The sequence below is a fragment of the Anabrus simplex genome, chromosome 14 (assembly GCF_040414725.1).
Source record: "Anabrus simplex isolate iqAnaSimp1 chromosome 14, ASM4041472v1, whole genome shotgun sequence".
NCBI classification, from domain to species: domain Eukaryota; kingdom Metazoa; phylum Arthropoda; class Insecta; order Orthoptera; family Tettigoniidae; genus Anabrus; species Anabrus simplex.
The window spans coordinates 101681008-101696170 of record NC_090278.1 but is presented as its reverse complement, the minus strand read 5'-3'; the positions used below and the strand labels follow the sequence as shown (position 1 = coordinate 101696170).

The window sequence follows — 15163 nt, the reverse complement described above, 5'->3', positions numbered from 1 at the left end:
CTCCACTTTTCATTTTGAATGCAAAGTAAAATGCAATTTTTCACTGGAATGAACTTTTAGTTGTTTGCACAAATTTCAAACCTACAGCTTATCTTCGTTTTCTTAGGTAAATTTCTTCTTTCCTGTGCTGCGATCAAAGTCCTTATAACAATCTACACAAATATCAACAGTTCACACCTATCCCTTCACTGGTTTCTTCAAATACTGACGTACTGCCCATAATAACCTAACCTGCACCGACTTGAACATCATTCTGGTTATTGGAGTTTCCCATTACTTCCGAGACAACTTGTACTTCCCTGTCATTTTTACTATTTTCAGGAATAATTTCCTCTTTAGAATTGACACAATAATCAGTCACCAAGATCTTCGAAAAGCGAGCGCTTGATTTCAGAATCGTCAACAAAGCGGGCTACCATCTTGATTCTAAGAACATATGAATGAACTTTCACGTCTACAGCTAAATAAACTTCTCCAGACCGTTGCTTGTTCGAAACAGTGTTCCGTCTTGCAGAAAGACGCTCTGCAGTTCTAGGGTTAAACCGTTTGTTACTTCTTGCCAGAAAATTGTTGTAGAATGAGTGGTGACACTTGAGAATCAGACTGGTTAAAGTAAACAAACCTTTGTACTTCCCTGCGAATATAGGACAGATTTACAATAATAAAGTTTTATTATGAATCCACCTGTTCAATATATTATAATGTTGTCACATTTAAAATATCTTCATTAGTTAAAAAGTTATATATGCGACATGTTTCGCTCCCTTGCAGAGCATCATCAGCCGAATCTGAATCTCGAATAATTGTTATATATGCAAATAATGACTTAAGAACTATTAGAACATTAAAATCTTTGTATACATGCCTATTAAGCACATGTAATTAAGCCATGTATACAAAGATTTTGTATTTTATGATATTCTAATAGAGTAAGTTTTAAGTTTGTCAAAAATGTTCTAATAGTTCTTAAGTCATTATTTACGTATATAACAATTATTCGAGATTCAGATTTGGCTGATGATGCTCTGTAAGGGAGCGAAACATGTCCCATATATAACTTTTAAGTAATGAAGATATTTTAAATGTGACAACATTATACCGTATTTACTCGCGTATTAGACCCCTTTTTTCCCCACTTTTACAGCCAAAAATAATGAAGGGGGTCCAATATGCGATAACGTCAAAATTTTGTGCAGCGAACACATGACTTCTAGGTTATAAAGAGCTATAAATTGTACGTGTAAACATTCTATACTATTATTTAACAAACTTTAAATGTATTTAAGTTATACTGGCTATTTTCATCGGAAGGCAGTATTTCTAAACATAAAAAGACAAAAAATGGTGAACACGACTTTTAGGCCTACGGTACATATAAAAGTCCGTTTTAGTTACTCATATCACGTCATTCGTTAAATCTCATTAATTCCTCTGGTGAGGTTGACGTCAGGAAGGGCATACGGCCATAAAAACCCGCTACGAAGATTCGTCTCACTTCATACTCGATCCCATAGAAGAAAGGGATAAGGGTATCGTGTTATCATATAATTAAATATTGATGCAAAAGAACTTGATGGCCAGTCATTTGTCTCTGTCAGTTCAGCAGAAGGCCTACCACACAGTAAACTTGATCACTGCTTTCATTTGAATTATGGCCTTGCGCCGCCAACTTCCCTGCCTTGCTACCGGCGTGTCGGCCAAAGAGGATAGAATAGAATAGAGATGAAACTCAATGATAAATTTCGGTTCCAAGCCACTTGGCGCTAGTAGTTTTAGTCTCTTTTCCGAGATAGCGCCACAGTGTGCATTCTGGTGCAATACCTTAGTATTACTATCAACAGATAGCGCGGAGAATTAACATCCGGCGCAGTGACGCACATCCGGTTATGCTTAAAGCCCCCCTCCCTTCCCCTGCCACCCCCAACCCGTCATCCTCCGCCCCCACCCCCACCCCCCTTCGCCGATTAGAATGCAGTTCTACTATTTCCATGCCCAATACATTGTAATTCATATATTTTTATTTCCACGTACTTACTACGTTGTAAATAATGATCTGATACCCCTAGTTTATATGGCATACTATGTTATTGAGAACATAACCACACACCTCAAAGCAGCTTTAACTTCAAATGAATGATTGACACATTAACACAAAGCTGATATTATAGCAAATAAGAAATCCCTTCGAAAGCAAGACAGCAGAGCACACCATATACAAGAGAATGGGGTATCACATCAATATCCAAGTACCACATGAAAATAAAAATAACAGAATTAAATGCACTGAGACAGGAAATATATAGAACTACATTAATAGAACCATTCAGCTTTCAGCCCCTGATGTGTACTCAAACACGAAATACAGGATTTCAGGAGGACTGGCGAAGATATATTTCAAATAAACAAGCACAAGGAACTAAGATTTACATCACAAGCACATGAGCACTTGGAATTCAAACAACACAAATACTGTAGCATCATGGGAACTATCGATTAGAATCGACATAAGTTCGAACAAGGTTAATCGATTGGGTAAAGTCGAATTCGATGCAATTCAGCAATATTATCTCCACAATGCTTGACGTTTTATGACTAATTAATTTGTGAGAAGTGCCCACTGATTGAGGTTAGACTTGAAATACTTCAAGTACTTCACTTCGAGACAAACTGCCATTAATTATTAACATCGCTCATTTCATGCTTACTTGCGTGCCATCTACAGAACGTGTACATAACTATTTACACGTTATGAATGACCTCCAGCGCCATCTAGAAAAAGAGACTGAAACTACCTGAAGCTAGCTACAGATTGGAACCAAAAGCCCTATTAGAGTTTCACCCCCCTGGGTGTCGGCATTCTAAGTGACGTCATCTTCACTGCTATCTCTCGTCAGTCGCGTCAGCCATGCTTCATTGTTCATTCTCTTTGAGCCATGCACTGCAATCAAGAGCACACGAGGTCCCGTCTTTTTGAACCTTTCAAAAATAATTTCGTTCCCGACTATAGAGTCTAAACAGTGTAAATCTATTCCCAGATGGTCTCTGATATTCGCAGGTGGTGTATATGCAGCAGAAGCCACTCCTTCCGAATAAAGTCGTGCTGTAGAAGGCATGCCAAACCATCAGCTGATAACTAGCGTATGTTATGAGTTGTACTTCCGAATGTAATACATAGTAACTGGAAACATTCTTTTGATAACTGCGGCTGTTGAAACACAGACCCTTATTTTTAAGTATATTTCATGCTTGTTCTCTACATTTATCACATCAGCATTTGCGTAAACAGCTATCCATGAGATAAGACATCGTATATTATCGCCCTGATAGTGCCAAAAGTTCGATGAAAAAAAAAAACAAAAAAAAAACAGGAAAATATGCCGTATTTATGGATATCTACAGGTGTGGCGGTAATGCGTTTTATTATCATAATGTTTAATTTTGTACGTTCGTTGTCTCTTTTTTATTAACGTATACCCGGGCATGTTTTGTTTGGCGTCTCCGAAAATCGTTTAAAGTACGTGGGGACATAAAATTATTATTATTTGTTAGGTACGTTGGCGAGTAAAACAATCGTTTTAGTTGAATAGCTTTTATCACGTTTTAAACTTACTTCTCTCCAAATATTTACCTATATTGGCCCAAGTTACAAGATGTTAAACGACCACTTTGTTAATGATCTCGCCTGCTGTATAAATAGCAACAACCGCGAATATTTCTCAACTAATGTAAACTCGTTTCCTCATCCCGAGGTGGTACAGCTCTTTTTAGACACACCCCCAGTGGAGGGGAGTTACATGTACCGCTTTTACCGCATATCAACCTTCCTGCCATTCGTGAATCTCTGGCAGTACAGTACCGGGAATCGAAGTCAGACCCCGGAAAACAGGAACTTCTTGTGCTAACTATTACGCTGGCGGACATTATTAACTACAAAACACAGACATATAGCATGACTGATGCATGCTCGCAATGTGCGGGTCGGACACGAAGCTAGGCCTATTCACCTATCTGTGCGACGTCATCAGAGCTGCAGTAGACCTACGCTAAAGAGGTAGACATTTCTTAACTACGAAACACAGATGTAACGCATGGATTTGACGCGTTTTTCATTGCGTAGGTCGTACGGACGAAACTATTCACAAATTTGTGAAATGTCATCAGTGCTGCAATAAGACTTGTATCCGCTTCGAAGCGGAATCGTCATCGTTCTCTGACGAATTACGTTGGGGGTCTTATAGGCGAGATTTATTTTTTTCATTTTCTTCGTCTCGAAAAGCCAGGGGGGGGGGGGGGGTCTAATACGCGAGGGGGTCTAATACACGAGTAAATACGGTAATGTATTGAACAGGTGGATTCATAATAAAACTTTATTATTGTATATCAACAGATTTCAATACGGATTAAAACATGAGATTAGTCACTTGCAATATAGGACAGATTGCTGTTTCCTTATTAGAAGAAGTTGGAAAAGAAAGAGAGTCGCCAGATTATTATTTCAGAGCACGCGTCTGTGACATTGAAACGGCTTTGTAGTTCTTGAGATGACACAGAGCAACGAAATCACAGAGCTTTCAAGTAATCACGAGAGAGTTGGGGTAAAACAGTGCAGTTTCCTTCTTCATTTCCAAACGCGCAGTATATTGCATCCCTACCACAAAACAAGACGTCTTTCTTCACACTAATGACCGTACTTTCAAATGATAGAAATCTCTTATGGTGGATGATCTGCAATAGCAGCTGGAAAGGTGCCAGTCATTCCAAGAAATACTTGATTTGATTTTCAGCTTCTTTGAATGGTCCACTTCTCGAGACTATCATTAGAAGCTGGGTGCTTGGATCATCATGCTTCTTGTCATCAGTGTCATCGCAGTCATTTCTTTCTCTGCCCAATGTGTTCAAAAATATTTTTTTTTTCACGTCGCACCAACACAGATAGGTCTTATAGCGACGATGGGATAGGAAAGACCTAGGAGTGGGAACGAAGCAGCCATGGCCTTAATTTAGATACAGACTGGTGTGAAAACGGCAAACCACAAAAAACCATATTCAGGGTTGCCGACAGTGGGGTTCGAACCCACTATCTCCCAGATGCAAGCTCTCAGCTGTGCGTCCCTAAACGCACGACCAACTCGCCCAGTTTAGAAACATTAGGCTACTAACTGTCCACCTCCTATTCGCAAATAACAGTCTTGAAAATAATAATATCTTTTTCTTCTTGTTCTTCTTCTGTTACAGGCTGATTATAGATAAGATTTTCAGAATGTTGTTTTGCAATTAGGGTTATCAAATCTGTACATGAAATATATTTTCTTTAAATCAGGAAGCATATTTTGTCAACTACCATGTTTTACAGCACAAATATTACTGATAATTTACAGAAATATCTTTCCACACTGGTGCTACCGGTAGCAATAACTCGTACCATACTGGGGGAGAATGATGCCACAATACAGAGAAAACTTACCTTTCTATTAACAGGGCTGCAATAACTTAGCCACGTCACACTTCCATGCATTGGGACATAGCAGGAAATGAAAACTGACCGCACAAGACTGCATATTTAATTGAAAACAGCTATTTTTTTTACAGAGCAGGTATTGCATTTGTTCCTCCATGCTACCTCTATCCTATCCACGACTGTTAGGGTCTGACACAGTGATAAAGCTGGTTCACGGGTCACAATGTTGGAAGAGGTGGTGGTATACAATTTCTAATCACTAGATTGCCTTCCAAATCTCTCGACAGTGTTCATATGGAGCGAGGACATACGACGGATGGGGACGTCTTGCCTTATTTGACAGGAGTAGGCTATGTGCCAACACTGGGTAACTCGCATGTGCAGGTCAAGCAGAAACACTTTTTATATAATCTATTTTTGTTACTCCTCCCCTCATCACTCGTTTCTGAAAGTATTTCGTCTGTTCCTCTTCATCCACTATTACTCTCACTCCCTGCCTGTTATAACAGGTGGCTGAAAGGGGAACCAGGGGCTCTGGGCTGGCGACTACAGCTCCGCTACTTAGTCACTCTTTCGGCCTAGGGAATCGCACCCTTCGCGGCCCTTGTCTTTCTTTGGCTGATACCTTCATTTTTCAAATTGTTGGACCTCTCTCATTAATGTTACTAGAGTCGTACTTCCTCTTGAAACAATAATCACCACCAACAATCACCCTTGATACTGTGTTTGGTCAATATCCATCTTCAGATTCCCTCAGATCTCTTCCTACTGCTCTCCAGAATCTTCACACAAAGACCAGATGCAAGATTATTTTGTGAGGCAAAATAATTGTAATTAATGTTTAACATGGATAACTACTCCCTTTGCTTCATACAGATTTTGACTGTGAAAGAATAAAATCACAAAACGATTGTATATCGAAGCTAGCTATTCGCATCCTTGAAAATTCACATTTTCATTTAGTGTGATTAATAGATTTTACGCATTTTGTTCATCATTTTTTCCTTTAATTTTGTTACGTTCGAAAAAATTCTACCCATTTAGCTGCTGTGTATTATCACTACATATCAGCAACACCAATAAGAAAATCGATATTGGTAACTGCTATCTCTTTGTCCAGCAGCTGTAATACAGCTTGCCACATTGCATCTTGGGTACTTTTCATATCCAAAGATATTATATTTACAGATTACAGTAAAACCTCATTAATTCAAAGTCACTGGGATGCTAAAATCAGACTTCGAATTACATGATTTTGAATTAACCGCCGCCAACTCAAAATTCAGAAATGCCAACCCTTGCTGCATCACAAGATCCGTTAATGCATGCAATGACCTTAATTCACAATAAAACCTTTCAAATGCTGTGAGAAAAAATTAATTTAAAAAATCTGAAATGTATCCAACAAAGTGCATTTATTTAAATAATGCTCTTGGATATTGCCATACAGTGTCAAACGTAACCTCACACCTGGGAAAAACGAAACACGATTCAAAGACAAAGAGTAATCTACTATATACGCACAACGCAATACAAGTACACTATGAAGAACATGCACAGGGGAGCCAACAAGACTGTCCAATTGCAAATACATGGCACCAACCAAACAAACTTTTAAAACCCAGACATATATTTAATACAAATATCAAGAATAATAAATAACTTCGTAGAGTACGGTACCTGAAAAGTTCGCAAATGATTAATGTTCCAGTAGGCTTTTTTTTTTTGTCACACATTAGGTTTAATGCCATTAAAGGAAGAGTGGTTGCTTCATATTTTTTCTTTTATAAACACTAGCTACGAACTGCTCCATATGGGCCGTAGCCTTAATTATAGCATCATCAGCATCACGTGCATTTATCACAGAATCCAACATGGCTAGAGTGGCAAGTACGTCATTTTTCGACGTATCGTCGTCGTGTTCAACACCAGCTGTAGCTGCAGCTACCTCTGGCGTCATGTGATCACAGCTGATCATAATGGCGGGATCCCGCTCTTCTGAAGCAGTCTCCGTATGGTCTATAGCGATGTATACGGCGAAAGTGATACCGACATCAGCTTTTGCCGTAACTCCTCCATTCATCTCCACTGTCGCCTTCTTCTACTTCATTTAACGAACCAAAACCACACTTGACGAAGCAGTGCTTGATTGTCGATGAAGGAATAGCGCCCCAGGCAACTGTCACTTGTCCTTTGTCGACTTCCCTTATAATTTTTAACTTCTTGCTCAGTGTCTTGGAAGAATACTGATGCTTAGCCATTTCGCAATGCAAAATAGGAACACACGTGCCCTAAACTAAAATACCGTAACAATAAAACTAAAACACAGTATAAATAAAATATAATAACTTTGATGTTTATAACCACACGCTAAAACTTAAAGTATAGTGAGTAACTACAAGAATACAAACGAACTATGATTTCACTAGAATGAGGCAACTGTGAAGCACGCTGTAGGCACACCTAAGTTAAAGTTTAGAAAGATACCCTTGCACGTTCCGGAAGACGTGTACTATTGTGAAGCGGAGTATTTTTTAATTTAAATTACGCCGTAAAATTTTATGTTTAACATAATGAAAGACTATTTCGAATTAAAAGTCTGAATTTCGATAATTGGACCGACACTGTTTTTCGAATTACGAATTATCCGTATTTCGAATTAAACAAATTAAATAACATGCAAAACCATACCTCATGTTTCGGGGAATGAGAGATTCTTCGAATTAGACAGCATTTTGAATAATCGAAGTCATAGCAGCGTGTTCAAACTTTATGTTGAGCGAGTGCTGGAGAAAGGTGACAGTGGTACAGTAGAACAAGATGCTGAAAACAAGTGTCAGTGTTGGTAAGCGGAGTACGAACAGAGGGACACGTGTAGGAAACATGGAAATCACGAGCCGAAGCACAACATGTATTACAGTGGGTGACTGAACATCACTATCAACACTGAACACTGTGGAGAGGTCTTGAACTGAACCCAGGGATTTGGAACACAATCTAGTGACTAGAAATTATTCTCCTACCCTGCCGGGCATCATTGCTATAGTGAAATTTTTCCCTGAGCAAAATCACTCAAATCAGTAATTCAAACTCCATTAACGTATTTCTTTAATTCACTAATGCTCATTAAACATCCCTTAAATCATTTTAAAAACAATTTTAAAAAAATTAGGATGATGGAGATTAATTATGGTCACTCAAAGTTACGCTAAACGCCAGCAAAAGTGCATTGTACAATGTCATGCTCGTAAGTCGATCAGTGAGCAGAGAAGATTGACACAAGCAGTACTTCATTAACATTTCGATGATTATTAGAAGAGTGGACACAGGTTTTAACATAAATGGACGACGGCCAGACGGTCGGCCTAAAAAGACATGGTTTGACTGCCTCGCGTTGAGTGCACCCTGCATCGCTGAAGGATATACACTAGGATGGAGAAGATTAGGCTCGACTGGCATATTGAGAAAATTTTTCACGAGCAGTCGTAATGGCACATCCTATTTCTTTGATGTAAGTTAAAACCCATAACACAGGCAAAGCCAAAAAATATAAACTCGTGTTTAAAACTACAAAGACTACATGGCTAAAACTGTTTGAAAGAATGTGACGGATTATCTGAGCTACCTATACATGATGTAAAAATTAGCCTATAGTCAAAGACAAGGAAATGACCACACTCCAGCACGCCACTGGTTGTTACTTTCATAACACGTGGTATGCAACAGCAACAACAAGTGTGACAATTGTTTCGTGCTTTTGTAGTTTCATTTCCAAGCTGGAATTGAAAAATATATTTATATTTTAATATAAATGCTTTTTTGTGATTCTGATCTCACATTACCTGCACAGGCTGAGGCATGTTTCCCATGACGGGCTGGCCGTTGTTGGGTCCAGGAGGCACCACGGTCTTGGGTCGTCGACGCCGTTGAGCCTTGGGTCTCTTTCCACCGCCACGAGGAGACTGGTCAGAGGAGTTGGGAGTGTCTGCCTTGGAGTCGTCCTTCAACTGGTTGCAGTAGACACATGAACACTACGCCTCAGGTCAGCAGCTGCCCCACACACCCACTGCGAGCTCACACACACATACATACATCCTCGGTCAACTTGGGTCACCTGCCATTTGTCCTACTCAACACTTTCTCGTTTTACTGGCGCAGGAAATGTGGTGCTACAGAAGAATATTGCGAATAGTGCTCCAATGAGATGGGTAGATCAACTCAAGACAATGTACTACAAGGAGGATGTGTATCCTACACGCACCATCGCTCTACTAATGAAGCTGCATGTCAGGGCCGACATGTAGAAGAACTGAAATTTATGAGGAGAGAGCTGTGTCTCCTCTTTTTAATTTGCTCCCCCTTTACGCACTTCTACGCCACTCTGTGAACCAAGTTGACCATTACACTGACTTTCACACAGGGAATGGACAGAATATGACAGAAAAATCAACTAAAACAAATCAATATAAAACAGGTTAGCAAGTTCACAAACATACTGTATACAAGTCAGAGCGGACACTTGGGACATCTTACTCTGTGCTATCCCAACTGCCACATCTATAAAATCAGTTTCCATAATTCCAACGTTTGAGCCTCACAGCTCCAGAACTAAACATCTGGTCAGTTTGGAAATGTGGTCGGTCTCACCAACTCACACAACAAAATGGTCCAAAGGCCAAAAGCATAACACTGCAGGGAGGGAGAAGTTTGACCATCTCCACATATGGACTACCGTCAGAAAGCTTTCTCCCTCTCTCCGAGCTGGAAACCATAGTTCCACAGTATGCACTAGCCATGCGTCTTGGTAGGTGTGTTTCTTACCAATTGATGAGCCCAACTTCGCACACTGGGGCGAAATGCTGGCAACCAGGAATGAGTTAGCTGGAAAATTTATAATGACCAATGATATTGGTGTTACAAAAAAAAGTTATGCAAGTGTTGTTTTATAATACATTTCGAATATGAATTATGACCCAGGACGCCCGGCAGAATAGTATCAATGTGGTACACAATTATACTAAATATACTGAAATATTACTGTGTCTGGTAATCAGTTAAGTACTTGTGCAGTAAAGTGCTCAACAGGCCTCATGGCCATATCTGATAACTACTGCACACCCTGTGGGCCCATCCCCACACTTTTTCTCTATGTCTCATCTATTTATTTACCGTTAGGCTTTCAATGTCGGGAGTGTCTGAGGCAGGAGTTAAGTACTTGTTCAGGAAGTGCTCAACAGGCCTCATGGCCATATCTGATAACTACTGCACACCCTGTGGGCCCATCCCCACACTTTTTCTCTATGTCTCATCTATTTATTTACCGTAAGGCTTTCAATGTCGGGAGTGTCTGAGGCAGGAGTTAAGTACTTGTTCAGGAAGTGCTCAACAGGCCTCATGGCCATATCTGATAACTACTGCACACTCTGTGGGCCCATCCCCACACTTTTTCTCTATGTCTCATCTATTTATTTACCGTAAGGCTTTCAATGCCGGGAGTGTCCGAGGCTCCCCTGGTGCAGTTCTTCCTACTGGACGCGATGATCATAATGAGGTACGGAGAGGGTGAAATCCGGTGTCGGCACATAGCCTTCTCCTGTCAAACACCAAGGCCAACAGATGAATAAGCCCTCGATTTGAAACAGGAACACATGAGCACTATGTCTCTCAGGCTCATGCAGCCAGTCCATGAGGTGAATGGCTCACACCTTCCAGCTCGGCGAGGAAGCAACTCTGCATTTCCCTGGTCTATGATAGCTACTAGTCCCTTCAGTTGAGTTACAGCCATACTGTACATAAACTGACAGCATAACTTACTGGTTTCTCCTGTGGAGGATCCAAGTCCTCCGGTGGTAGGGGTGGAGGCTCCAGGAAGTACGAAGATAATCTGAGCAGCGAATGAGTGTGGTACTTGAGGAGGCGGTGAGTATCCTCATACCACATAGGCTTGCGCTCGATACGGACGGCCCCGAACCAGGCCCAGGACAAGGGAGCGGGGTTCTTGTGACCCTCCAGCAGGTCCCAGGGGTTCACTCTCTGCTTCTCCGCCACCTGCAGTCCCTGCACACATCACAACACAACTCGTGCTTTACTCATGGCTAAGCTGACCTGTGGAACAGTTTCGTGGAGTAGATGCCCTACCTGTTTCTTATCAATGGAGTCAAATCCTGCAATCTTGTTGCCTTTGGTGTCTGTGAGGAAGCCCATAGGTTCACATGCCACCACTTCAGCAGTCAACTTGGGCAGGGGCAGCAGTTGGCGCACGTGAAGGATCGACGGCGAAGTGCGATCTCCGAGTTCCTTAAACACACACAACTGTAGCTGTGAAATCAAGTCATAACCAGGTTACCTCGCTAAGGCAATGCAGCCAGCGTCTCAACACCGAATGTCATAAAAGAAAGAAAAGTTCCACCTGACCAATACTTATTTATTATAACATGTATAATAGGACCGGTTTTGACCTCTTACAAAGTCATCTTCAGCTGTATTAGAATCTTATATTATTTGCATCTTTGTATTATGCCTCATTATTTAAGAACTTTATAACAGATTCTGAATTTGACAACATTCTGGTGGTTATGCTTATGCTTTGCTAAGAATTTCTAATTTTACACCTTAGCTAAAAATTATATAAATAAATTAAAATGCTCTTAATACATAATAAAATATGACACAATATATACATATGTCCAATTATTGACAAGAATAATTGAATGAGTTCGTCTTCTATCTTGATCTGTATGCAAAATGAGTATGTTGGATTAGTTTTGTGATTGTTACAATAGACGTTTGCCTTGTCAGTTAAAAAGAGTTCCATTAACAATGAATGCTCAGTCATGTGTGAGATAAGCTTAATTGTCACTTATAAGGTGATTAATGTAGGGAACATGCATAATTTTCAGAAATATTTTTTTTGAAAAGTACACCAATGAAATAGTACGTAAACGTATTACCGCCTTGTTTTCTACCATTAAAAAAAATGTTCAAAAGTGCTTTTCCGCAAGGCGAGTGAAACGGCCTCTGACGTAAGCGGCGAGCTGTGACATCACGATCCAGTGCCGCATGCAGCTCTACCGGCCGTTGGGCATCAGCCGTTACTAAAAGCCGATTGTTTATTATAAGTGATCACGAATAACTTCAAAATGACAGAAGAAAGGTTCAAAACAGCACAGTCAGACAATCTATCATGTGTAGTTGCCATCATTCTTAAAAAATAGTGACTTTTGTGGCCGCAGAAATTTGCGGATAAAAAGCAAGTTTGTAAGTGGCATCTTTTATATACGTGCAATGTATTGCAACTCATAGTATTAGGATAACAACGAACCTGGATAGAAATCACATCATTTTCAACATTTCCTTCTAGACTGATTCCCATATTAAAGAATAACATTACATTTTCGGGCTTTCAGCATTAGTAAAGTAAGCAATCGGATTTCAGCACTAACATAAACATATAGGTAGCATTATAGTACTAGTCTGCCTCTGTGGTGTAGTGATTAATGTGATTAGCTGCTACCCCTGGAGGCCCGGTTTCGATTCCCCGCTCTGCCATGTAAGTTGAAAACAAATAGTACGAGGGCTGGATTGGTGTCTACTCAGCCTCGGGAGGTCAACTGAGTAGAGGGGTTTCGAATCCCACCTCAGCCATCCTCGAAGTGGTTTCTCGTATTTTCCCACTTCTCCTCCAGGTACCTACGGCCACGACCGTTTCCTTCCCTCTTCCTTGTCTATCCCTTCCAATCTTCCCATCCCAGGCCCCTGTTGAGCATAGCAGGTGAGGCTGCCTGGGCGAGGTAATGACCCTCCTCACCAGTTGTATCATCATACCCAAAGTCTCACGCTCCAGGACACTGCCCTTGAAGCAGTAGAGGTGAAATCCCTCGCTGAGTGTGAGGGAAAAACCAAACCTGAAGGATAAACCGATTAAGAAAGAAAGAAAGAAAGATCATAGTACTATAGGTCTATAATCTATCATTCCCGAAAAAATATACATTTTTGGTTGGGGCAACTGGCCTACCCACTTCCGAGGCCCATGAAAGAGAAACATTAAATATCTTGGTGGAGGGAAAAAGTTAAACATGATAAAGATAAAGATAAATATGACTTCATCTAGTTTTCACAAGTCGCGCTGAGTGGTTCAGACGGTTGAGGTGCTGGCCTTCTGATCCCAACTTGGCAGGTTCGATCCTGGTTCAGTCCGGTGGTAGTTGAAGGTGCTCAAATACATCAGCCTCGGGTCGGTAGATTTACTGGCACGTAAAAGAACTCCAGCAGGACTGAATTCCTGCACATCGGCGTCTCCGAAAACCGTAGAAGTAGTTAGCGGGTGTAATGCCAATAACATTAATTACATTTGGCTTTTAACAAGCTGAGCATATCACGCAAGAAAAGTGTCTTGGTGACATTTTAGTCGTTTAATACAGGAATGTCTTTGGGTACTGTGACTTTTACTTTTTTCTTTTTTTTTCTATTTGCTTTACATCGCACAGTCACAGATAGGTCTTATGGTGACGATGGGACAGGAAAGGCCTAGGAATGGGAAGGAAGCGGTCGTGGCCTTAATTAAGGTACAGCCCCAGGATTTGCGTGGTGTGAAAATGGGAAACTACAGAAAACCATCTTCAGGGCTGCCAACAGTGGGGTTCGAACCCACTATCTCCCGGATGCGAGCCCACAGCTGCGTGCTCCTAACCGCACGGCCAACTCGCCGGGTATTTTCATCCTTCGGTTTATTGACTTGGCTTGTATACCCTAAAACTTAGGCTAAGTTGGATAATATTTTAAACACCAACATCACTATTTTCACCTGTGTGCAATTATGTTATTTATTTCACTAATATTATGATAATTATTATAACTGAGCATTGTTAATTTATAAGACCCCAACAGACAAGCATTGGTTTTGTGTAGAGATATACATTTGTTAAATTCACGTTTTCTTCTTTCATTTACATCTTGAAATATGAAAGTAATAAACAGTGCATTAATTAATGCTGATTATTAAAGTATTCTCCAAACCTAACCTATGTTAGCTAAGTATTTAGCTATAGCCTAAATTTCTTTACAAATGTAAGCTCTTCAATAAAGACATAAATAACTGTCACATGCCAAGATAAATTGGTATAATTAGAGTTGTCAATATGGTTCATAACCCCTTTGGTTTATTACCTAGACATGGATCACCCAGAACATAGGTTAGGTTTGGAGAATACTTTAATAATCAGCATTAATTAATGCACTGTTTATTACTTTCATATTTCAAGATGTAAATGAAGCATTTAACTAAAGCATCATACATTAAAATTCAAAGTGTTACCACTAGAACAGCTGACATGGAAAAGTGATTGAAAATTCAAACAAATTCAACTTACGTTAAAATGATCTTTAAAAATATAAAGTGTAGACTTTTCCGATATATCACCAGCATTTCTCCGGCTCGCCAAAATCCATTTCTCCCTAGTTTTAGCATCTTTGGAACATTTATAAACAATTTGTTTGGGATGGTATGCGATGTGCTATTGCTCATCGGAACTATACACCTTTTATAAGTTTTCTGCCTCACTGTCTGCGCAGGATTCATTTTAAGTCTAAAATATACCACTTAGATTATTATCCAATGTATAGACTTCGAATTTAACCAAACCAGACACTAACATAAAGTAGAAATACGCTAAGTGTATCCTGCTTCTCACAGCACACTATGTGTTG

General features: G+C 40.1%; 1 protein-coding gene across 5 annotated transcripts in view; it reads right to left on the bottom strand.

Moving 5' to 3' along the window:
- Positions 1-15163, bottom strand: part of kto (kohtalo) — a 396148-nt gene that overhangs the window by 106825 nt on the left and 274160 nt on the right. For 4 of the 5 annotated variants that reach the window (XM_067158251.2, XM_067158252.2, XM_067158255.2 and 1 more), the window contains 3 exons: positions 11597-11755; positions 11273-11515; positions 9301-9489 (listed from right to left, as the gene is read on the bottom strand). In XM_067158251.2, coding sequence (XP_067014352.2) covers positions 9301-9489; positions 11273-11515; positions 11597-11755 — 591 coding nt within the window. The remainder of the gene's footprint in view (positions 1-9300; positions 9490-11272; positions 11516-11596; positions 11756-15163) is intronic. The other variant, XM_067158254.2, reaches the window with a different exon arrangement.